The 25,964-nt window shown below is 47.0% G+C and overlaps 1 protein-coding gene across 4 annotated transcripts in view; it reads right to left on the bottom strand.

Annotated features, from left to right (window-relative positions):
• LOC127577400 (RNA-binding Raly-like protein) overlaps positions 1 to 25,964 on the bottom strand; it is a 666,428-nt gene that overhangs the window by 78,931 nt on the left and 561,533 nt on the right. For all 4 annotated transcript variants that reach the window (XM_052028581.1, XM_052028582.1, XM_052028579.1 and 1 more), the window contains exon 4: positions 8,612 to 8,662. In XM_052028581.1, the coding sequence (XP_051884541.1) occupies positions 8,612 to 8,662 (51 nt within the window). The remainder of the gene's footprint in view (positions 1 to 8,611; positions 8,663 to 25,964) is intronic.

Below are 25,964 nucleotides of genomic sequence, written 5' to 3'. Positions count from 1 at the left end.
TGCTTAGAAGCTTAAGGACCCTTAGCATGTCACCAAATACTCAAAAACTTCAACAGATGCACTGTTGAAAGTACCCTGACTGGTTGCATCATGGCCTGGTACGGCAATTCCAACGCACAGGAATGCAAGGGGCTGCAGAGAGCAGTGGACACAGCCCGGTCCATCATGGGCACAGCCTCCCCACCACTGAGAGCATCTACAGGAGGCGCTGCCTCAAGAAAGCGGCATCTACCATCAAAGATCCCCACCATCTGGGGCTTCCCGCTGCTACCATCGGACAGGAGGTACAGAAGCCTGAAGTCCCACACCACCAGGTTCAGGAACAGCTACTTTCCTACCAGCATCAGGTTCTTGAACCGACCTGCACACCCCTAACCCTAGCTCAGCAACGGAACACTACGGACCACCTCTTGCATTACCATGGACTTACCTTCGATTTTTTTTTGCACTCATGTCTTGTTTTTGCACGGTCTTTTATTTTCTTCACTGTCTGGTATAATTTATGTATAATTTATGTCCTGCGTGTTGTCAGAACCTACGTGCCTGTGATGCTGATGCAAGTTTTTCATTGTACCTCACTGTACCTGTGCACATGACAAGAAATTCAACTTGACTTGTTTACTCAATGCATTTGATGCATCCAAGGATGCTCAAGTAACACTTTGAACTAACTTACCAGGAAAAGAGGAATCATGGAATTACTGGGTGCAAGATTCAGGTACGTTGCTGTGTTCTGCCACTGAAGGTAGCTTTTCAGTCCAAAACAGTGTCGAACAAGTGCATACAAATGTGTGGGATGAATTGGACTGGATGAATATTGCAGTGGGTGTGACAGTGCATGTAGTTAATAAATGCCAGAGGTTTGGAAAGTTAGATGAAATGTCTGATTTGTTGTCAGCACTGCCAGCTTGGAGAGATGATAACCAAATGCTCCTCCTCACCTTACACGGCTGACCCAGCAAGAAGCAGGCACAGTAGCACAGCGGTTAGCGTAACGCTATTACAGCGTCAGCGACCCAGGTTCAATTCCGGCCACTGTCTGTAAGGAGTTTGTATGTTCTCCCCATGTCTGCGTGGGTTTCCTCCGGGTGCTCTGGTTTCCTCCCATGTTTCAAAGACGTACGGGTTAGGAAGTTGCGGGCGTGCTATGTTGGTGCCGGAAGCGTGGCGACACTTGTGGGCTGCCCCCAGAACACTCTACGCAAAAGATGTATTTCACTGTGTGTTTCGATGTACATGTGACTAATAAAGAGATCTTATCTCTCTTATCTTATATCAACAGTGTCTCCTACCCCTGCCCACTTACAAGGCAGGTTCTTTGCTGGTTGATTTCTGCTGGGTTTGATTGCTGTGGTTGTCCAAGGTTTTCTGAAGCTCTTTAAAGTTGCTGAAATCTACAGAGGGTGCCAGGAGTACAATGCCACTGGGAGAGTGAGCAAAGGTAACACAGGACAGGACAGGGCACTGGCAAAAGGTGGAAAAAGAGAGCAGTCAGCAGTGAGCCATAACTGCCTGGAGTCCTCAAGGAGCAGACTTTCTACCTGAATGAAGGTAGAAACCCCTGCGGTTTCCTGAATCAACAATCAACAGAATAATTTACTGATGCTTTAAGAAATCTGGCACTGACGAAAATTTGAACTGAGATGCAACAGATGCATGGAGCCAAACTTCGTCCGCAGGCATAGAAGGGGAAGCCCCAAAGCTGCTGGCAGCTGCATGCGTTTTTCAACCATGTTCCAACTGTGCTCTCGGCACAGAATCCAGAGTGGGGGCTGCCGTTTGGGCAATGAAAACCTGAACTAAACTGTGCCCACCACAGGGACTTCTCCTCCAGTGGAAGGCAACAACCACTAGAGGCAATTAGCATATTTCGATTTCTTTGTAATTGTTTTACTTTAATGTTTTAGTTTTGTTTATTGTTTTAGTTTTTTCAAAATTTCTTTTTCTGAAATTTTCAAAAAAGTTAACAGGATTTAGTATCCTTGGAAGAAACAGAAACATCTATTTCTCTTTGCAGCTTTGACAGCTGGATAAGCTGGCTGTCGAAGGTTTTTTCTGTTCTGTTTTGGACAAGGCTTGTTCTTTCTCCCACATCCCTGCGTGCTCCCATTATGCTGCAGAAGGCTGTGTCAAGTCAGCTCTTTGAGTGTGAGTTCTCACTGAGGGAAACATATAAGTTAAGGCTGAATATTTTTCAGAAGTCAGTGGCCTGCGTAGACAGGCACAGTAGTGTAGCGGTTAGCATAATGCTTTACAGTGCCAGCGACCAGGGTTTAATTCCGGCCGCTGTCTGTAAGGAGTTTGTACGTTCTCCCCGTGTCTGCGTGGGTTTCCTCCGGGTGCTCCGGTTTCCTCCCACATTCCAAAGACGTACGGGTTAGGAGGTTGTGGGCATGCTATGTTGGCGGCGGAAGTGTGGCGACACTTGCGGGCTGCCCCTAGAACATTATGCAAAAGATTCATTTCACTGTACATGTGACTAATAAAGATATCTTATCTTAGATTGCTTGCCACAGATTGCAAACTCTGGACTAATACATTTTTAGCGCTGACGAACTGTCGCATCAAATGTTCCCTTCTGGAACAAGGAGGGCTTATTACATTGCTGCACAGCAGAAATGACTCATTGGATTCTTCCACAAGGAGCTGGTAATTGGTTTGTACGCTGCAGAGAGCACAAGCTAAACTGGTGACTAATGGAAGGAAACATGGCCAACACACCCATGGTTCGCTCCTCCGTGTTCTGCTGTGAAAAGTTCCATTAGACTCTGAGAGCCCAAGGCAACGGTCACCTCCAGATTTAACTGGAGCAATCCTTTCCTATTTATTGCAGGTCATCAAAAATAGCCAGCCTGTTTCCTCTCCCAGAGCTGCTTGTCCATCACAAACATCCTTGCTGAATTACACCGGTTCTGACTCCCACAATATCAAGTTTGGCACATTTTTAAAAACACGGGCTTATGCACTCAGGTTTTCTAATGTCGATCATTCTCCAAACCCTAAGCTTTGATCCTCTCCATCCCTTGAATCTCACAGATTCCAGTCTTTGAAATTTCCAACTCAGACCTCTCTACTTCACCTCCTCTGGACTTGCTTGAAACTCACTTAATCCTCTAATATTACCATCGTTGACGAAGTTTGAATTCTCCTCATGTTCCCGTGAAGCAGACTGGGACACCTTCTGCTCATGAAGGAAGCCATTTGTTGTTATAGCGAGGTACAGCACAGGAAAAGGCGCACACCTTTGGCAAGTGGGAGGAAACTAGAAGCTCCACACACACAGTACCCATGGTCAGGATCGAACCCGGGTCTCTGGCGCTGCGAGGATGCGGCTCTAACCGCTACACCACTGCTCTGCCCGCGAACAACTTAAACTTCTCTGCCTCTTGTAGCAGTCACTCCCTTAATTGAGCCTGTGCTAACTATGTAACAGCAGAACAGGCCGCAATATAAATTAAGTAATCCACCTCACACTGGGAGACAGACACAATCAGAATAACCTGTCAGCTGTGACATGATGTTAAATATTTCCCTATCATGTGCTCCGCTACAGATACGCCACAAAATTCTTAAGACTAACATTTTGGACTGCGAATGGGATGTGCACACTGCACAGGGTGCACACTCATGCTTCGCACTAGGTTTTTAATTAAGAAAATCCATCCAGGTTGGGGAGACAGAATTGGAGGGTTGAGGGCAAGTTTCCTGGGTTTCGGGAAAGTTTCAAACAAGCAACACAACAGATCAACACATGTGAACAGCACCCGCTGTGAGGGAAGCAGATACTGAACCTTCAGGAGGCTAAACCGTTGGTGGGTTTAAACAGTAAGTTAAAGGAACAACTGTTCATCATTCTCAGATGCCCCTCTCTCTCAACCACATTCCCATATTTCAGAATTCTGTTTCTTCCTAAACTTGCAAAGACTCAGGAGCAGTGAATACAGAACTGCCTTTGTCCCATCGCCTCAAATACTCCACTTAACACTAAATGTGCAACTTTAATGGCAAAAAACACATTCTAATTACCCATCACAACTGTGTGCAGTGCTGGTCACCCAGCTATAGGAAGGAGGTCATTAAGCCGGAAAAGGTGCAGGAAAGATTCACGAGGATGTTACCGGGACCGGAGGGTTTGAGTTATAAGGAGAGACTGGACAAGCCGGGACTATCTTCCCTGCAGTGTAGGAGGCTGAGGGGTGACCTTATGGAGGTCTATAAAGCCAAAAAGGACGTAGATAAGGTCAATGGTCACAGTCCTTTTCCCCAGGGTAGTGGAATCTAAAACTAGAGGGCACAGGTTTAAGGTGGGAGGGGAAGGATTTAAAGGGGACATTTTCACACAGAGGGTGGTGGGTATGTGGAACGAGCTGCCAGAGGAAGTGGTAGAGGTGGGTACAATCACAGCATTGAAGAAGGCATGTGCACAGGTGCATGGATAGGAAAAGTTCAGAGGGATATGGGCCAAATGTAGACAAATGGGACGAGCTTAGGTAGGCAATTTGTTTGATAGGGGCCAGTTGGGCTGAAGGGCCTGTTTCCATGCTGTTGAACTCGATGACAATTTGAGGCTTGGTTAGACAACCATTTTCAATTTAAGATTCTCGTCATCATTTTCAAATTCTTCTGAGGCTCTCCCCCAACATCACGATACTCCAGCCACAGGGCCCCCCAAGTTTGCTGTGCTTTTCCAACACTGGCCTCTTACCCATCACACTTGCCCTTTTAATGACCATCTGTATGGGATAAACCATACTGGGATTCTTGTTCTCAACATCTCCACTACCATCTACTTCTTCGAGTCACGAGTCCCACAGTGTCCTTTCTCAGCTCTGTCCCAATGCTTGGTTGTTCAGCTTTCAGTGATGTGCTCCATTAGGAGGTGATATGTAAATGTGGAAAAGTGCAGTTTCTCTCTCTCCACAGATGCCTCCTGACCTACCTGGTATTTCCAGTATTTCCTTTTACTTTAGATCTCCAGCCGCGGCTGTGTTTTGTACCTTGAAGTTCCAGCAGGTGGTTGTTTTCTCCAGTCATCGAGTCATACAGGCCCTTTGGCCCAACTTGTCCATGCTGACCAAGGTTCCTATCTGTGCTACTCCCATTTGCCTGCATTTGACCCAGATCCCTCTCACCCTTTCCTATCCACATCCCTGTCCAAATGTTTTTAAAGCGTTGTAGTTGTACCCGCCTCGACCACTTCCTCTGGCAGCTCCTTCCACACACCCACCACCCTCTGTGTGAAAAAGTTGCCCCTCAGGTCCCTTTTAAATCATTCCCCTCTCACCTTAAACCCATGCCCTCTAGTTGCAGACTCCCCTACCTTGGGAAAAAAAGACTAACTATCTACGATTTTGAGGTCACCCCTCAGCCTCCTTCACTCCAGGGAAAACAGTCCCAGCCCATGCAGTATCTCCTTATAACTCAAATCCTGGCAACACCCCGGTGAATCTTTTCTTCACCCTCTCTAGCTCAATCACATCCTTCTTAGAGCTGGGCGACCAGAATTGCACATAACTCTCCAAGTACGGTCTCACCGATGTCTTACACAGATGCAACGTGACATTCCAACTCTGGTGTGTAATGCCTTGACCAATGACGGCAAGCTCTTACAGACAGATCAGCTGCACGGAACTAGACAGCGCCAAAAGCAATTGTGGTCACTTTGGTTTCCACCCCAGACATTCAGCTTGATCTGTTCACCAGCTCTACCCTTTTGAAACTTAAGACATGTAGTTTATCTCATTTTTCCAAACTGATGAAGGGTCTTCGACCTGACACATTAACTGCGTGTCTCTCCGCAGATGCTGCCTGACTTGATGAGTTTTCCCAGCAATATCTGTCTGCTATATAAATGCCTGTTCTTTCTGTTTCCTGCTAACCACAGTGATCTGCTAAAACAGTTATTTGCCCCTAAAAAGCTGCAGGCCATATTTATTTTACAAACATACACCTCCCTGTACCACATAACTGTTTTGTGCTTTCATAACTGGAAACAATAAATGATTTTCCAGAGCATTGCAATGGATATGTAGTTACATAGAAATCATATAAAGTACAGCACAATACAGGCCCTTCGTACCACAATGTTGTGCCGACCTTTAAACCTCACCTAAGACTATCTAACCCCTTCCTCCCACATATCCCTCTATTTTAAATTCCTCCATATGCTTATCTAGTAATCTTTTGAATTTGACCAATGTACCTGCCTCCACCACCACCCCAGGCAGTGCATTCCAAGCCCCAACCACTCTCTGGGTAAAAAACCTACCTCTGATATCTTCTCTGAACTTCCCACCCATTACTTTAAAGTCATGCCCTCTTGTATTGAGCATTGGTGCTCTGGGAAAGAGGCGCTGGCTGTCTACTCTATCTATACCTCTTAATATTTTGTATACCTCTATCATGTCTCTTCTCATCCTCCTTCTCTCCAAAGAGTGAAGCCCTAGCTCCTTTAGTCTCTCCTCATAATGCATACTCTCTAAACCAGGCAGCATTCTGGTAAATCTCCTCTGCACCCTTTCCAATGCTTCCACATCCTTCCTATAATGAGGCGACCGGAACTGGACACAGTACACTAAGTGTGGTCTAACAAGAGTTTTGTAGAGCTGCATCATTACCTCGCGGCTCTTAAACTTGATCCCACGACTTATGAATGCTAACATCCCATAAGCTTCCTTAACTACCCTATCCACCTCTGAGGCAACTTTCAGGGATCTGTGGATATGGACCCCCAGATCCCTCTGCTCCTCCACACTACCCAGAATCCTGCCATTAACTCTGTACTCCGCCTTGGAGTTTGTCCTTCCAAAGTGTACCACCTCACACTTCTCCGGATTGAACTCCATCTGCCACTTCTCAGCCCAGCTCTGCATCCTATCAATGTCCTTCTTCAATCTTCGACAGTCCTCCACACTATCCACAACACCACCTATCTTTGTGTCATCTGTAAACTTGCCAACCCACCCTTCTACCCCCTCATCCATGTCATTAATAAAAATCACGAAAAGCAGAGGTCCCAGAACCGATCCTTGTGAGACACCGCTGGTCACAGCCCTCCAATCTGAATGCACTCCCTCCACCACAACCCTCTGCTTTCTACAGGCAAGCCAATTCTGAATCCACATGGCCAAGCTTCCCTGGATCCCATGCCCTCTGACCTTCTGAAGAAGCCTACCATATGGAACCTTGTCAAACGCCTTACTAAAATCCATGCAGACCACATCTACTGCACTACCCTCATCAATCTTCCTGGTCACCTCCTCAAAGAACACTATCAGGCTTGTGAGACATGATCTGCGCTTCACAAAGCCATGCTGGCTGTTCCTGATCAGACCATGATTCTCTAGACCTTGATCCTATCTCTAAGAATCTGTTCCAACAGCTTGCCCACCACAGACGTAAGGCTCACTGGTCTATAATTCCCTGGACTATCCCTACTGCCTTTTCTGAATATGGGGACAACATTTGCCACCCTCCAATCCTCTGGTACCATTCCCGTGGACAATGAGGACTCAAAGATCCTAGCCAACGGTTCAGGAATCTCCTCCCTCACCTCGCGGAGTAGCCTGGGGAATATTCCGTCAGGCCCCGGGGACTTATCTGTCCTAATATTTTCTAACAGCTCCAACACATCCTCTCTCTTGATATCTACATGCTCTAGAACATTAACCTTACCAACACTGTCCTCAGCGTCATCAAGGCCCCTCTCCTTGGTGAATACTGAAGAGAAGTATTCACTGAGGACCTCGCCCACTTCCACAGCTCCCAGGCATATCTTCCCACCCTTGTCTCTAATTGGTCCTACCTTTACTCTAGCCATCCTTCTTCACATAAGTGAAAAAAGCCTTGGGATTTTCCTTAACCCTACCCGCCAAGGCCTTTTTATGTCCCCTTCTTGCTCTCCACAGCCCCTTCTTAAGTTCCTTCCCTGCTACCCTTTATTCCTCAAGAGACCTATCTGATCCTTGCTGCCTACACCTTATGTATGCTGCCTTCTTCTTCCTAACTAGATGTTCCACCTCTCTTGTCACCCATGGTTCCTTCACCCTGCCATTCTTTCTCTGCCTCACCGGGACAAATTTATCCCAAACCTCCTGCAAGAGACCCCTGAACAACAACCACATCCCCATAGTACATTTCCCTTCAAAAATGTCATCCCAATTTACACTCGCAAGTTCTTGCCTTAAGGGCTGTAATGCTGTAATGAGCATTGCAATGGATACACAGTTACAATGGCTGTAATGAGAATTGCAACGGATACACAGTTACAAATGCTGTAATGAGCACTGCAATGGATACACAGTTACAAATGCTGTAATGAGCACTGCAATGGATACACAGTTACAATAGCTGTAATGACTTCCTTCTATGCTACATATTGCTGTCAACATTGCATCTGAGGGAGCTGGGTGTGGAGGGAGAGGAAGAGAAATAAAATTCTGCCTTTTGGGAGGGGGTAGACAAGCATTTCAACAGCTCTGCGAAAGGTCAGACCCTACGTGAGCTGCAGGCGGTTGAAGTAATTGCCGCTGTCACATAATAAAATAAAATTCCAGGAAAAAGTAGTGAAGGCAAACGGGTGAAGGGATGAAATTACACAGAGGCAACATACCTGTCATAGAATCCGTCTCTGTAATAGTCGTAGTCAAAGTCATAGCCACTTCTGCAGAAAGAAAAGAAGCCATTCAGTTAGGAACTAAGCGCTGCTGACAGCATCTTAAATAATTCTAATGACTCTGTGACAGTCAGTTATTATTTATCTTGATGCGGGTTAGCCAGCTGACAGTGTATGTCTCAGAATTCTTGGCGCTAGGGAGGAAACAGTTGGGTTAAAGCGTTAACAGGGACTGCGCAGAATAGGAGAGGCCAGCTCCAGAACCCCATTGTTGAAAGGAATATCTTCTGTTGTTGAGGTCCGACCCGGGGCAGCACAGTGGCGCAGCATGTAGAGCCGCCGCCTCACAGCTCCGGAGTCCCGGGTTCAATCCTGACCTCGGGTGCTGTCTGCGTGGAGTTTGCACATTTTCTCTGTGACTGCGTGGATTCCCACTGGTTGCACCGGTCTCCTCCCACATCCCAAGGATGCGCCGGTTGATGGGTTAATTCCCCGCTGCAAGTTGCCCCTAGTGTGCGGACAAGTGGTGGACTCTTGGGGGAGTCGATGGGAAAGGTGGGAGAACAGGCTGTAGGGAAAATTAGAGGAGGAATAGGGTTGCTCTGTGAGCTGACATCCACTCGATGGGCTGAATGGCCCCCTATGTTAGAAGGAAATATGGAAAAACTGACAGCATATCCTAACTCTACCTTACTTAACCACATGAATACACCTACCTTGTACATTTTCATAATTGGAAACTACTTCCCTGTCTATTCATAACATTCAGTCTGGGAATGGGGGCACTCCTGGGCAGGGCTGCAGTTATTGCTCGTCACTCCTGGCTCAAAAGAAGATAGCAGGCTGCCTTCTTAAACCACTGCAGTCCCGATGATATTTATCTGCTGGGCATTGTATAATGGAGCCCACACCACAAGACTTGGTGCCGTGTGGGAAACCTTTCACTGACTGCTCCACGAGCCCGAGATCAAAACCACTTTCCCCAACCCCATGCCCGCAAACAAATCAGAGTGGCCGCTATGAAAGGTGGAGGTCATTCAGCCCATCGACACGATCCAACCATTTAATTGGATCATGAACGATCTGCATCTCATCTCCATTTGCTGTACCCTCCTTCCTATTGCTATAAAAACTCGGCAGCAAACAGAAGGCGCAGTGAGAATTAAAATAGTCAAGTGGAGTTTAATGTGAGGACAGTGAGGTACATGTACAACAAAAAACTTACAATACAACACACAAAACATAAATTTACATAAAATAAACATAAATTATGTAAGACAGTGAAGAGAAAAAAGGAGTGCAAAACAAGACATTAGTTGAAAGAAACACAATCATAGACCAGTCCACGGCAGTGCATGAGGTGGTCCGTGGTGTTCCGTTACTGAGGTAGGGTTAGGGTTGTGCAGGTCGTTTCAAGAACCTGATGGTTGTAGGAAAGTAGCTGTTCCTGAACCTGGTGGTGTGGGACTTCTGTACCTCCTGCCTGACGGTAGCTGTGAGAAGACGGCGTGGCCTGCTCTGAAAAATTGTGTTCAAATGTACTGTATGTGGGGATGTCCAAATCTGTGAACTCAGGCTCACATGGATCACAGAACATAGAACATTACAGCATAGTACAGGCTCTTCAGCTCACAATGTTGTGCCGACATTTTATCCTGCTCTAAGATCTACCTAACCCTTCCCTCCCACGTAGCTCCCTATTTTCAAGATGCACTCGGCTTGTGTTAGTTTACGATGTCACGCTTTGAAAAACAACTGTCTCTCCTGCACAGTTTACCCTGCCTCCCTCCCTCCTTCCCATCACCTTGCCCCTGGCGTTGGTAGCTCTGGATAAAACTCCCGCCTCTGCAAAGTGGGCTCATATCACCGGATGCCTCCCTTGGGAAGGGGCGGGCGGAAGAGTTGGTGATCAGCAGGGAAGCTTCACAGTGAGCGGTAACGTGTCGCCATTCAGACATCAGGTTCCAGCTGAAGACGGGATCTTCCGCTGCAGGCCGACGAGCGAATGGATATTCCGGAGGGAGCAGCGGAGAGGAGCGGTGGCTGTCGGCAGATGAAGGGGGGAGTGGGGTGGGGGCCAGAGAGATCAGGGTTGAGTGGGTTGTAAAAAGGTGCCGCCGTTAACCGGTTCAGTCTCGCAGAGTTTCCACAGCTCTGAAGTGGTGCCTGGGATTTGACAGCACTCTGACTAAAACAGGGAGAGGATCCCCCCCCCATTATACTTCCTGTCTTTATTCCTAGCCTATCCTATCTCTCTTTTTTTTAACCCTTCTTTTTTTCCTTTCTGTCCTTTTTTCCTCCTTACCTTTGACCCATCGCCCGGTGGATCTACTCTCCCCTCCTCCCCCGCACCTGCCTCTCACCATCTCTTACCTGCATCTACCTACCACCACCCTGTGCCCACCCCGCCTCCCCTCTTCTGTCCACCTATCACTGCTCTGCTTTTCCCTCCTATATATTGGGCTTCCCTCTTTTCCGATCTTCAGTCCTGAAGAAGGGTCCCGACCCGAAACGTTGACCGCCTGCTTTTCTCCGCGGATGCTGCCCGGCCTGCTGAGTTCCTTCGGCATTTGTTGTGGTTTTCATCAGAGGTTCCTCCCCGGTGACCAGGTTACTCCTGGCACAGACACAGGGAACAACCCACAGAGCACAGGAGGTCCACCAATATGACAGAAGCTGAAGTGCTTTGCCTTGACTTGCACGTTCATTCTATCAGGTTTGTGCAGGGAGACCGTGCAAACCCCACGCACAGGCAGCCCCCGAGGTCAGGACTGAAGCTCCTCCTCGTGTAGGTGGGTGGTAGAATCCGGAGGGAGTTGATGAGGATGTGGGGATGAGTGTAATGGCTCAATGGTCGGCATGGGCTCAGTAGGCCGAAGGGCCTGTTTCCATGCCGTATGACTCTGTGACTCCAGGACAGGGTGAATGCTGGCTTCATCTCCCACCTGATACTGCTCTCTGGTGCAGAATACAACTGGCCAGGGACCAAACCATTGTTGGAGCCAAATCCATCAGCTTCCTTGTGGGCACACTGGTTGAAAACCAATTTCATCATTTCAAAGCAGCAAACCTCTTCTGTTGATTGTACAAATCAAGCTGTACATTCCTTATCAAGTAAGAGATTTAGGTGCAGAATAAAATGGGATTAGTGCAAATGGGTGCTCGACGGTTTGAATGGACTGGGTGGGCCGAAGGGCCTGGTTCTGTGTTGTTTGACTTTCGCCTTCAGCTGGAGGTCAATGAGTGACCATTGGGAGAAGTGGCCCTGGTATCTCTGGGTGTGATTCACTCTTGCATGTCTGATATTTGCCCAGTATCACACATACATCTAACAATGTCATCCAGTGAGTAATGACCATTTCCCATGAAAAGACGCCACAATTCCCCCACAGGGCCAGCAATGTTTTGTCCACACCTCCAGATCAATAGCCCAACATACTCGTCCAGGAACAACCACTCAAGCACCATACCCTCGATCAATAAGATTGTGGCTGATGTGACTGTAACCTGAACTTCGCATTCCCATATGCTACAGTGATCTTTCACCTCCTTGCATAGCAAGAAACTATCTCCCTCTGCCTTCAAAATATTCAAAGACTTTGCTTCCACCGTCCTTTGAGGAAGAGAGTTCCAAAGACTCACAGCCCACCGTGAGGGAAAAAAATTCAGTTCACCTCTTACGCGGGTAACAACTTATTTTTAAACAACGACCCCCCTAGCTCCAGATTATCCTGCAAGAGAGAACATCCTCTCCACATCCCTCTGGAACTCAAAGGGCAGTGGAAGCAGGGTCTTTGAATAAGGCAATGGTAAACAGATTCTTGATAACCAAGGGAAGGGTTCTGGGAGTAAAGGGAATGTGGAGCTGAGGTTACAATAAGACTAGCCATGATCTTATTGATTGGGGGTACATTAGCAGAGAGATTGTTGCTGGATTACAATTAGGATCTCATTTGTTATTAAATGCTTTGCATAGAATTATAGAGCCAGGGAATCTATATCATCGAGTTGTGCAGAACAGAAACTGGCTCTACAGCCCACCACACCCATGACAACCATTTTGCCTGTCTACACTCATCCCATTTGCCTGCATTGGGACCGTATCCTTCTACACCTTGCCTAGTTACGTGACTGTCTGAATGCCTCTTAAACATAGAACATATATAGAACATTACAGCACAGTACAGGCCTTTCGGCCCACAATGTTGTGCCGACATTTTATCCTGCTATCTAACCCTTCCCTCCCACATAGCCCTCCACTTCTCGATCATTCATGTGGCTATCCAAGAGTCTCTTAAATGTCCCTAATGTATCTGCCCCCACGACCTCTGCCGGCAGTGCGTTCCATGCTCCCACCACTCTCTGTGTAAAAAATTTACCTCTGACATCCTGCCTTATACCTTCCTCCAATCACCTTAAAATTATGCCCCTTCGTGTTAGCCATTGTCGCCCTGGGAGAAAGTCTCTGACTGTCCACTCGATCTATGCCTCTTATCATCTTGTACACCAAGTGTACACATAGTGCCTGTACCTGATCCCACCACCTCCTCTGGCAGCACGTTCCAGATATCAACCACGCTCTGTGTAATTAACTTACCCCTCGGTCCCCTTTAAATCTCCTTCTTCTCACCTTAAACCTATGCCCTCATGTTTTCAATAGCCCTACCATGGGAAAAAGATCCTGACCATCTACCCTGTCTGATATACTCTATCAGGTCACCTCTCAGCCTCCTTCGCTCCAGGGTAAACAAGCCCAGCCTGTCCAATCTCTCCCCATGACTAAAGTCCTCCAATCCAGGCAACATCCGGTGAATCTCCTCCGCACTCTCTCCGGCTTATGACTCTAATAACTTGCACCTTCATGCTTTATCATAGATCAACAGGTCCGTGCAGTTGTCTTGGTATTGTCCGCAGGTCTAGAATCCAGTTAATTTTGCCGATCATGAGTCAGGTTTAGGAAACAACGACGTTTGGTATCCAAGCTGAGGTATTTTGATCAGTGCCTGAATCCAGTCTCAGCTCTTAATGGTTTGATGCAAGCTCAGAACAAGATATACTTAATTATGGAGACCAGGACACTCTGCAGTGCTCCACATGTGGTCTCACTGGAGCTCTGTTATATTGAATCAGAACTTCCTGACTTTTGTATCAAGCCAGAGAGCATGCAGAAAATATTCACGAGGATGCTGCTAGGACTGGAGGGCTTGAGTTACAAGGAGAGACCGGATAGGTTGGGACTGACTAAAGTCCTCCAATCCAGGTAACATCTTGGTGAATATTCCCTGCACTCTCTCCATTTGATGTGATAAAACCTGGACATTTCGACACAAAAGTCAGTTTTGAGATGTTGGTTCTCACTGTTAGGTGTGGCTGCTGCTGTTTTGGTGCTCTGTCTATGAACTTCTATACAGTCTTGGGGTTGTTACAAGTGCCAAAGGAAGGGGCAGGCTAGCACATTTGGCTCGAAACACTGAGAAAACATTCTCCACCATTTTTTGCTCATCAGTTATGAAATTCAAAGGCATCGGGCAAAGAGGTTAAGAGCGTGCGTTAAATGTTTACGTTTCTTTTCTTCCTAGTTGGAATGAGAATGCAAGGCACTGCGTTGATTGAGATGGAAGAGAAACTATGACAGAAGAGGCACAAGAGCCAGCAGAGGCTGGAAGCTGGAGCAACACGCAAAGTGCTGGAGGAACGCAACAGATCAGGCAGCATCTGTGGGAGTCCCGATGCAGGGTTTTGACTCGAAACGTCGGCAATTTCTTCCCTCCCACTGAGTTCCTCCAGCAGATTGTTGGTTGCTCGAGAGACGACATCTGTGCGGAGTAGGGTGTTTGCAGGGAGTCATCGTAGGACATCACCAAGGACATGTCTGATCAGACCTGATGGACTTAATTGACACACATTTCCAGTACGTTAAGGTGTGACCTCTCCACCATCAGTGTGGATTGGTTTGGAATTATCACTTCAGCTCTTGTTATATGAGCTTGGATTGCTTCCTTTGGAACAGGCGATGGTATTTTCCCAGGTTAACAGACCTAGAATTTGCAAGGCTACGTTTCACACCACTTAAGCTGAGAGTCGCCATTAGCTGCTTCCAATATGCTGTTTCATTCCAAGTGCTCAATGAACTGTAAAAATATTTCTACAACTGCATCATCGCAGTTCTTTCCCTCCACTCCCCACAGCCCCCTATCCCAGTTAAGTTCATTTCCCTAAGAACATTTGGAAACTTTCCATCTGATGCAGATGGTGTATGAATATTCAAGTGTCACTGCTTTATCAATGGGCAACATGTTGCGGTCTCTTGTGTTTTCCATTAGTAGATGTACACTCTGAGATACACCAGGCCTTTCTAACTATTCATCTCTGCACCTAAATCTCTTACCTGATAAGGAATGTACGGCTTGATGAGCATAATCAACAGAAGAAGTTAGCTGCAAATGATGAAATTGGTTTTCAACCAATGTGCCCACTGGGAAGCTGATGGATTTGGCTCCAACAATGGTTTGGTCTCTGCCCGATCATACTCTGCACCAGAGAGCAGGCGATCGGGGTGGGAGGTAAAGCCAGCATGCACCCTGTACTGGAGTCACGGAGTCATACAGCAAGAAAACAGGCCCTCTGGCCCACGACTGGCCACTTGAAACTGTCCCGCAATGGCATTGGGGGTCGGGGGGGGGGGTGTGGCGGGAGGGGGCATTTCAAATTATCTGATACCTCCCATGTCCTGGGATGTCCCGGGTTGGTCGGTTAATGGGTAAGTCGGTAAGTCGCCACTGGTGCATAGGTGGGAGAGGGTTGTTGATGGGAATATGGGGAGAATAAAAAGGGATTAGTGTAAAATAGGTGCTTGAAAGCTGGGGAGCTAATAACGATGACAGCAGTTTCAAGAGTGAGCAAAGATGCACCCAAGCGTTCAACTGATGGTTAATGGGAGGCTTGTCAAGTGGTTTTCCCATTTCAATGATGCCTCCTCACTGTTAAATGGAAGAACAGAATCAGTATACAATTAACGGCAGGACCCTTAACAGCATTGATGTGCAGAGGGACCTTGGGGTCCAAGTCCATAGCTCCCTGAAAGTAGCCACACAAGTAGATAGGGTGGTAAAGAAGGCCTGCGGCATGCTTGCCTTCATTGGTCGGGGCATTGAGTATAAGAGTCAGGAAGTTACATTGCAGCTGTATAAAACTTTGGTTAGGCCGCACTTGGAGTATTGTGTGCAATTCTTGTGGCCCTAATTACAGGAAGGATGTAGAGGGTCTTGGCGAAATTTCAGAAGAGATTTACCAGGATGCTGCCTGGATTAGAGGGCATGAGCTGTAAGAAGAGGTTGGAAAATTTTGGATTGTTTTCTCCGGAGCGGCGGAGGCTGAGGGGAGACCTGACAGAAGTTTATAAAATTACGAGAGGCATAGATAGGGTAGGCAGCCAGAAACTTTTTCCCAGGGGAAAATTGTCAAATTCTAGAGGGCTTAGCTTTAAGACAAGAGGGGGGAAGTTTAAAGGGGATGAGCAGGGTAAATATTTTACACTGAGGATAGGAGGTGCCTGGAACAGGCTGCCAGAGATGCTGGTGGAAGCAGATACAATAGTGGCGTTCAAGATGCTTTTAGATAGGCATATGAATACATAGAGAATGGAGGAATATAGACCATGCATAGGCAGGTAGGTTTAGTTTACTTTGGCACCAATTTTTATCCACTCCCATTTTAATCACTTACCAACTTTTATCAATGCACCATAGAAAGCATCCTATCTGGATGCATCACGGCTTGGTCTGGCAACTGCTCTGCCCAGGACCACAAGAAACCGCAGAGAGTTATGGACACAGCCCAGCGCATCACAGAAACCAGCCTCCCCTCCACGGACTCTGTCTATACCTCTCGCTGTCTTGGTGAAGCAGCCAGCATAATCGAAGACCCCCACCCACCCAGGTCATTCTCTCTTCTCCCCTCTCCCATCAGGCAGAAGATACAGGAGCCTGAGGGCACATACCACCAGGCTCAAGGACAGCTTCTATCCCACAGTAATAAGACTCTTATACGATGAGATGGACTCTTGCCCTCACAATCTACCTTGTTTGACCTTGCACCTTATTGTCTACCTGCGATGCACTTCCCTGTAGCTGTGACACTTTACTCTGTATTCTGTTATCGTTTTTACCCTGCACTACCTCAATGCACTGTGTAATGAATTGACCTGTACGATCAGTATGCAAAACAAGTTTTTCACTGTACCTCGGTACAAGTGACGATAATAAACCAATACCAATACCAATATACCATGCTCGGCGCAGACATCGTGGGCTGAAGGGCCTGGTCCTGTGCTATACTGTTCGGTGTTCGATGATCCACCCCAGGCCTCAACTCCCCTTCTGTGCCAGTTCCCCATAGCCCTCAATTCCCTGATTTTTTCAAAAATGTATCTACCTCAACCTAAAATACTTCTAATGATTCGGCCTCCACAACTCTCGAGGGCAGACAATTCCAGTGATTCACCATACTCTGCGAGAAGAAATTTCTATGCTACTCCATTTTAAATGATCGATCCCTTATCGCCCCCCAGATTCTACCACTCGCCTCCACACTGGGGGCAATGGGGGCAATTTACAGTGGCTAATTGACCTACCAACCCGCACGTCGTGGGAACATGGGAGAAAACCACAGCACCTGAAGGAAACCCACATGGTCACAGGGAGAACATGCAAACTCCAGACAGACAGCACCCAGGGTCAGGATCGAATCTGGGTCTCCGGCGCTGTGAGGCAGCGGCTTTACCAGCTGCGCCACTGTGCAATCCATGTACGTCATGAGACATATCTTTACGTGGGATACTCTTGCAATCAGTTGCTCCAGGAGGAAACTCACACAGTCACGGGGAGAATGAGCAAACTCCACGCAACAGCAGCCAAGATCAGGATCGAACCCTAACCACTGCACCAACACTGTACTCACCATCCTGGCCACACAGTGGATGCATAAACAGACCAGTGAAAACACTCAGTAGGTTTGTTATGACCATGAGCACTAGACGCAAGAGTAGTGCTCCTCTCTGCACCACCACTTAATAAACTCACTGCTGACATCTCAGGCCAGTGAAGGTTGTTTGGTATCAAAGCAGGGGGCAGAATCCTTGGCTTCATCCCTGACTCTGATAACAAACCAGCTTCGGTGGTGGGACACTGTTCTGCCACGTTCCCTGTCAGACACTGCATCTGTGAATTGTCAAGTGCAAATCTGGCTGATTAATACCTTACCCTAAAAGCCAACAATGGATATCCAAAGACATGGAGTCACAGAGCAATGCAGCATGGATACAGGCCCTTCGGCCCAACCAGTCCATGCCGACCACGGTGCCCACCCAGCTAGTCCCAATTTCCTGCTTTTGGCCCATATCCCTCCAAGCTCTGCCCCTCCATGTGCTTCTTAAATGATACTATTGTACCTGCCTCACCCACTTCCTCTGGCAGCTCGTTCCATTTACTCACCATCCTCCGTGTGAAAAGTTGCCCCTCAGGTCCCTTTTAAATATTACCCCTCTCACCCTAAACCTATGCCCCTGAGTTTTGGACTCCCCTACCCCGGAGAAAAGACTGTTACCGTCCACCTTATCTATGCCTCTCACAATTTTAAACACTCCTATAAGGTTGTCCCTCATTCTTCTACATTTCAGGGAATAAAGACCTAGCCTGGCCAACCTCTCCCTGTAACTCAGGCCCTCCAGTCCTGGCAACATCCTTGTAAATCTCCTCTGCACTCTGTCCAGTTTAACCATGTCTTTCCTATAACAGGGTGAACAAAACCATACACAGTGCTCCAAGTGCAGCCTCACCAACAACTTATACAACTGTAATATAACATCCCAACTCTGATACTCAATGTCCTGACTATTGAAGGTCAGTGTGCTAAATGCCTTTTTCACCACCCTGTCTACCTGCGACACCACTGTCAATGAACTATACACTTGTACTCTGAGGTCCCTCTGTTCCATTACACTCCTTAGTGCCCTACCATTCATAGTATAGGTCCTACGCTGGTTTGACTTTCCAAAATGTATCTGGTACCGAAATCCATTTGCCACTCCTCGGCCCACTTGCACGTTACATCGTTTTAATTCACCGCACTTTTCCCAAAACAAAAGCGAGCCCATTTTCACCTCTGTGACCAAAGCCGCTCGAGCAAGGTGAAGTATTGCTGCACACACTCCCCAGCGGCACTTCTTTGGTTATCTCTGGTTCACTTTACCTTCTGTCTCGAGCGTATTTCGCTTGCCAGGACCAGCAAGGTGATCTGGACCGCACAGGGGGGCTCTGAGCTCGGCCATTTCACGCCATTACCAATCAGCCAGAGAACACAGGCAGCGAGTTGACGCTGAACGAACAGGTGAAGAGAGAACCAGCAGAGCTCCCCTCCTGGTGAGACAGATGGACTTTCGCTCTCTGATAACCAGACATGCAGGACAGAGAGTAAGAGTGACAGAGAGAGAGGGAGAGAGGAGGAAGACAAATGAGTCCAAGATCAGGTGATATTATTGGAATAAGGTTAGCATTTCATTTTAGATCAATGCTGCCATATGATAGACCTTACTAAAAATAAGATTGTGTGGACGAGGTGTATATTTTCTCGAGTTTCGAAGAATGAGAGGGGATCTCATTGGCTGTGGAGTTTGGAACCACGGGTCAAAGTGTCAGGAAAGGTGTGGACTGTTTAGGATTGAGGTGAGGAACCATCTCTTCACTCAGAGGGTGGTGAATCTTTGGAATTCTCTCACCTGGAGGGCTGTGGAGGCTCAGTCAGAAAAAAAAGATCGACGGATTTCTGGATATTAAGGGAATGAAGGGATAGGGGGAGAGTGGAGCTGAGGTAGAAGATCGGGCAAGATCTTGAGGAACGGTGGAGCAGGTTCAAAGGACCGGAGGTCCTTTCTCATTAGCCTTCTGTGCGACTGAAACCCTTCCTCCACCTCCACCCCCTCATTCCTGTCATCCCCATACCCACCCTACACAGTACCTTCTAGTGTGCACACTGGTCTTATCTGTCCGTTGACGTTTCATGGCGTTCCGTTAAAATAGAAGGCAATGACTGTCAGAAATAATAGAATATATTGCAGAATAGTTACAGCGCAGAAGGAGGCTATTCTGCCCATCATGTCCTCACCAGCTCTCTACCGGAGCAACCCTCTCGTCCTCTCTCACAGCCCAAGTTTTTCCTCACCATAGATATCTATCCAATACCCTCCTGAAGACTACAGTGGAACCTGCCTCCACCACATCTGCAGATGGTACATTAGGCTGCATTAAAACATTCCTACTCAATGGGCCAGAAGTTTAGGTTGACATTTAAGGGCCAAGAACTCCTTGGCAAACCGTGGCACGGTGGCGCAGCTGGTAGAAATGTTGCCTCACATCACCAGAGACCCGGGTTCAATCCCGACCTCCGGTGCCGTCTGTGGGGAGTTTGCATGTTTTCCCCCGGGTGCTCCAGTTTCCTCCCCAAAGATGTGTGGGCTGGTAGGTTAATTGGCTGCTGCAAATTGCCCGCTGCAAATTGCCCCTACTGTGTCGGTGAAGGGTGGAACCGAGAGAGATTTGATGAAAATTATTAGAGAGTAAAATGGGATCAATGCAGAGCAACAAACAAGATGCTGCAGGAACTCAGTGGGTCAGGCAGCATCCGTGGAGGGAAAGGGGCAGTTGACATTTGGGTGTCGACCCTTCTTCTGGACTTCATCATAGTCCAGATGAAGGGTCACGGCCTGAAATGTCGACTATCCATTTCCCTCCACAGATGCTGCCCGACCCACTGAGTTCCTCCAGCATCTTGATTGTTGTTCCAGATTCCAGTATCTGCAGTCTCTTGTGTCTCTGTCTGGGATTAATGTAGGATTAGTGTAAATAGGCGGCAGATGGTTGGTGTGGACTCGATGGGCCGAAGGGCCTGTTTCCATGCTGTATCTCTCTATAACAATGTGTCGTAATCCCAAACATTGAGTTCCCTTCCCACTTTTCAGATTTTGAAGGAGCTGCAACGCACGTGCTGGCCAAGCTTCAAACTAATTTGAGATCATTATTTCTTGGCCACCTTCCTCTCACCGAGTCCCTAGTAGGGCTCTTTCACCCAGAGCAACACACAAAGAAGCTGGAGGAACTCAGCGGGTCAGGCAGCATCTATGGAGGGAAATGGACAGTCGGACATTTCGGCCTGAGTCCTGATGAAGGGTCTCGGCCCGAAACGTCGACTGTCCATCTCCCTCCACAGGTGCTGCCTGATCTGCCGAGTTCCTCCAGCATTTTGTGTGTTGCTCCCGATCTCCAGCATCCGCAGTCTCTCTTGTGTCCCTTTCACCCAGAAGCTGGGAGGGTCACAGTCCACGAGTGATCACAAAAATAAACTTTACTCAATAAAAAAGAGGCCTTTGTCACACCTTAAGAAAAAAAAAGTATATGCAAAGGAAGAAACAGTGCAAAAACAAGAAAAAACATTCATGGTTGTTGCATTCAGTAGTATAAAACTTGAAAGAGGGAAAAGACACACAAGCATCGCACCATTGCCACTCACGTGGCTCCCTGAGGTGATAACCCTTTCATTGTTCGAGGGGCTTCTTGTTCAGGCAGCCTGGTAGCGCTGCACCGCTGTGATTCAGAGGAAACGCTCGGGAAGTTGCCTGATCCCCATTGCACTGACCGGTCTCACAATCCGACCTGCATTTCCCAGTCTAAAAGCGGGAATGTTTTATTGCTTTCTGCTCTGTGAGGTTATTTATTCTGCAATAACTGAACCCAATTTACACATTGAGAGCATTAAGCACAATGCAAAGTATTTGTAGTGTAAGGTAACTCTGAACTTATTGACTGTCTTAGCAACACACTATTAGCATAACATCAAATGACTTTCCCGCTGCTCTGAGCAGCTAGACAAGACTGACAGCATACCCATCATAACTGTATCCAAAATTAGCTCAATGAATAACAATAAAAACCTTTTTACATGTGCCATGCCAATTGAAAGAGCTTTCATTAGAAATGATTAGATTGGAGCTTAACTTATCTTGGGAGTCTGCACCCTTTCACAGAGCTGTTGGCCTTCTTTATTTTTACCTCCGGCCTTCTTTATGTGAGAGGATTATCAGAGCTCAGCCTGCGGACAGAAGGCGGAACTTTGTTGTGACAGGCTGGAGGTGGTGATTAGGTTGAGGAGGTGCAGGAGAAGCTAAACAGCAAGGATCAGAAGTTGTGAACCAGGACAGAAAATGCTGCGCCAATACCGCAGATACTGAAAGTCTGAAGCCAAAACAAAATGACAGTGGTAATACTGTAGATGCTAGAAATGTGATGCGAAACAGAAAATGCTAGGGTAATACCGAAGATGCTGAAATTTTGAGGCTAAAACCGGAAATACTCAAGTAATACCGCAGATGCTGAAAATCTGAAGTTAAAACAGAAAACCTGGCTACAATGCACTTGGTCACTTCATCCAAATCATCAGTAAAAATGATAAATAGTTACACCAGCGCTGTGGCAACACTGGATAATGATTGCTAATGTGAAAATTCTGACTCCCCTTTCCGTGTCAGTATATTATCCTTAACCTTGTGTTCATATCTTCAACAATAACCTCCATGTGGAACCTTACTGAATGCCTTCTGGAGATCCAAATGGCTACCTCTATTAGTTCCCATTTTGTTACCCTGTTTGTTAAATCCGCCAAGAACTCTTGCCAATTTGTCAAACACCATCTTCCTTTTCATGAAGCCACGTTGACGTTGTTTGATTACAGAGCCAGTGACCTGGGTTCAATTCCGGCCGCTGTCTGTAAGGAGTTTGTACGTTCTCCCCGTGTCGGCGTGGGTTTGCTCAAGTTTCCTCCCACATTCCAAAGACGTATGGGTTAGGAAGTTGCGGGCATGCTATGTTGGCGCCGGAAGCGTGGCGACACTTGTGGGCTGCCCTCAGAACACTCTACGCAAAAGATGCATTCACTGTGTGTTTCGATGTATGCGTGACTAATAAAGATATCTTATCTGATCTTAATAATGATTCCAGCAATACCAGGTGTGCTGAAATTAGGCTTCCTACTTTCTGAATCCCACTTCTCTTATAAATAGTGGCATTATATCTGCGTTTTTCCGATCTTCAGGAACGTCTCCTGAATCCAGGGAATATTAGTACTTCACTGATTCTGCAACCATTTCCTTTCAAAGCCTAGTTTGCAAGCCCAAAGGTCCCAGGGCTTGTTGGCCTTTAGCCCCTTTGGAGTATGACGTCATTGTTATACAGCAAAGAAACAGGCCCTTCGGCCCAATTCGTCCATGCTGACCAAGGTGTCCACTTGAATTAGTCCCATTTCCCCCCATTAAGCCCATATCCCTCTAAACTTCTCTCTCCATGTATGTGTATAAATTCTATTCACCTATGCCCCTCATGATTTTACAAACCTCAAGAAGGTCACTTCTCAGCCTCCTACACTCCAGGGGAAAAATGTCCCAGCCTCTCCAGTCTCTCCTTATAGCTGAAGCCCTCCAGTCCCGGTAACATTCCTCATGAGTCTTTTCTGCACGCTTTCCAGCTTAATGACACATCCTTCCTGTACCCAGGTGACCAGAACAGCCCACAGTATTCCAAGTGCATTCCCACCAATGCCTCGTACAGTTTGCCAAGTGGTTGATAAAGGTAGTTTGAAGTTTCTCCCTCCTTATAAGTGCTTGATTATCTGTTATTATTGACATGAAGACCAATCCAGAATAAGCACCTGGAATCTCCGATATTTCACTATTTTCCCATTATTAATCCCCCGCTCTCATCCTCTGAGCCACAGGAACTAATGCGCTCCCAAGTGAATTTGTTGGGGTTTTGCCTCCCTCATTTCAGTGACTTGTGCTCATAATCCAGGCTGACAGGCAAGCCAAGGGGTGATAGGTGACTGGGAGTCAGCTGTGATGTCATTGAATGGTGCAGTGGGGGCTGTGACCCATTCCTGCTCGTTATCTGCATGTCCAAATGTTGTTTATATATCACTCCTCAGCACAGATGAGATTTAACTCGAGGCCCTTTCTTTTCTCTCAGGGCATGGAAAGATCCCAAAGCACTGTCCTTAAGAGCTGCCACCCTGACCGATATTTATCACCTCAACTAGCATTACTAGAATGGATTATCTTCTCATTGTTGCGATGGGGAGTAACTTTCAGTGACAACCATTACCACCTGAAGTGGAACGGGAAGCAAGAGATTCTGATCTCTCTCCTTCACCCATTATAGAGTCACAGAGAGAAACAGGCCTTTCAGCCCATCGAGTGTGTGCCGACCATCAACCACTCATTTACGCTAATCCTACATTTATCCGATTTTTTTCATAGATGAGATACTTATTTATTAGTCATGTGTACGTCGAAACACACAGTGAAATGCATCTTTTTGCATTATAGAGAACGTGCTGGGGGCAACCCGTAAGTGTCACCACGTTTCTGGCGCCAACAAAGCACGCCCACAGCTCCTAACCCGTACGTCTTTGGAATGTGGGAGGAAACCGAAGCACCCGGAGGAAACCCACGCAGACACACGGGGAGAACGTACAAACTCCTTACAGGCAGCGGTGGGAATTGAACCCGGGTCGCTGGCACTGTAATAGCGTTACGCTAACCGCTACACTACCGTGCCGCATTCTCCCCACATTTCCACCAACTCCCCCCAGATTCTACCACTCACCTCCTCACCCGGGGCAATTTACAGCGGCCGCTAGTCCAGCAGCCCACATGCCTTTGGGACGTAGGAGGAAACCAGAGCGATCAGAGGAAATTCATGTATTCGTAGGGAGAACATACAAACTCCACAAAGACAGCACTGGAGGTCAGTATCGATCCTGGTGCCGTGATGTAAGAGCTCGCAGTGATAAGAGACAGGAGGTACTGTACCGTCTCCATTATATACTGTACTGCGGAATATACTGATGAACAGATGTTTTCTGACTATTCATTATAAAGGGAGTGATTGTTCTTCAGTAGTTACTGGTCTTTGGTTTCAATTACTGAAAAACCTAAACAGACAACAGCTGACAAAGAGGACAACTTGCTCTGAAGGACCCTCAGCAAATTGACTGTGATGAATATTGAATGAAACTAGAGGAAAGTGAAAAGATCCAAGAGCCACACTGACAGATCCAACACTCAGTCCTGAAAAAAATACTTGATTTACATTGCACTTTGCACAACTTCACAGCATTCCAATCATTTCACTGCGAAAGGAACCTCTGAAGTGTGGTCAGTGTTGGACTGAAGGGATACACAAGCAGGAAAGTTGTGCATAGCAATGTGACAATAACCATGAAACAGGTGGTATTGGAACTGGTATTGGTTTATTATTGTCACTTGAACCGAGGTACAGTGAAAAACTTGTAAGATATCTTTATTAGTCACATGTACATCAAAGCACACAGTTAAATGCATCTTTTTTGTGTAGAGTGTTCTGGGGGCAGCCTGCAAGTGTCGCCACACTTCCAGCGCCAACATAGCATGCCCACAATTTCCTAACCTGTACATCTTTGGAATGTGGGAGGAAACTGAAGCACCCGGAGGAAACCCATGCAGACACGGGGAGAACGTACAAACTCCTTACAGACAGCGGCCGGAATTGAACCCGGATCGCTGGCGCTGTAAAACTTTACACTAACTACTACACTATCGTGCCTGCCCAGACACTACCATGTCTTGCATATCGTTCATAGAGATCAATTCATTACACAGTGCATTGAGGTAGTACAGGGCAAAAACAGTAACAGAATGCAGAGTAAAGTGTGACAGCTACAGGGAAGTGCATGAGAAGTTGTTAAGATGAGGAGCCAGCTCCTGTGTAAAAGCCTCCCCAACACTCAAAGCTTTGCATCGCTCAAAGGGGGCTCCAAGTCCAGATGAAAGGTCTCGACCTGAAACATCGACTCCCTATTTCTCTCCATTGATGCCTGACCCGCTCAGTTCCTCCAGCATTTTGTGCGTTGCTCCAGATTCCCAGCATCTGCCGTCTCTCTTGTGTCTCTCCTGGAGGTTTTGTATGCCCAAAGGGGGTTGCATGGGTGACAATGCTGCTCTGTATACAAAATATACTCATGGTACAAATGTATGGAACTGACAACACTGAATGTATTGACTGAACAACACTATGAATGTAACGGATGCCATGCACTGTTTTCTGTTTTCCTTGTATATCTTTTTATGAATTAAGTTTACTTCTGCAATAAAAAGGTGTGTGCTGAGAGCACAATGCTTTATGACCAATACTAGTTTGGCGATGCTGATCTAATTCAAGTGCATCTGCCTGCCAATGCTATATGAATTTTATACTTTTCAATGAGATCACCT

This window comes from Pristis pectinata, chromosome 13 (assembly GCF_009764475.1).
Source record: "Pristis pectinata isolate sPriPec2 chromosome 13, sPriPec2.1.pri, whole genome shotgun sequence".
Classification (NCBI taxonomy): domain Eukaryota; kingdom Metazoa; phylum Chordata; class Chondrichthyes; order Rhinopristiformes; family Pristidae; genus Pristis; species Pristis pectinata.
Note: the sequence above shows the minus strand (reverse complement) of the source record. Positions and strands in the feature narration are given on the sequence as shown.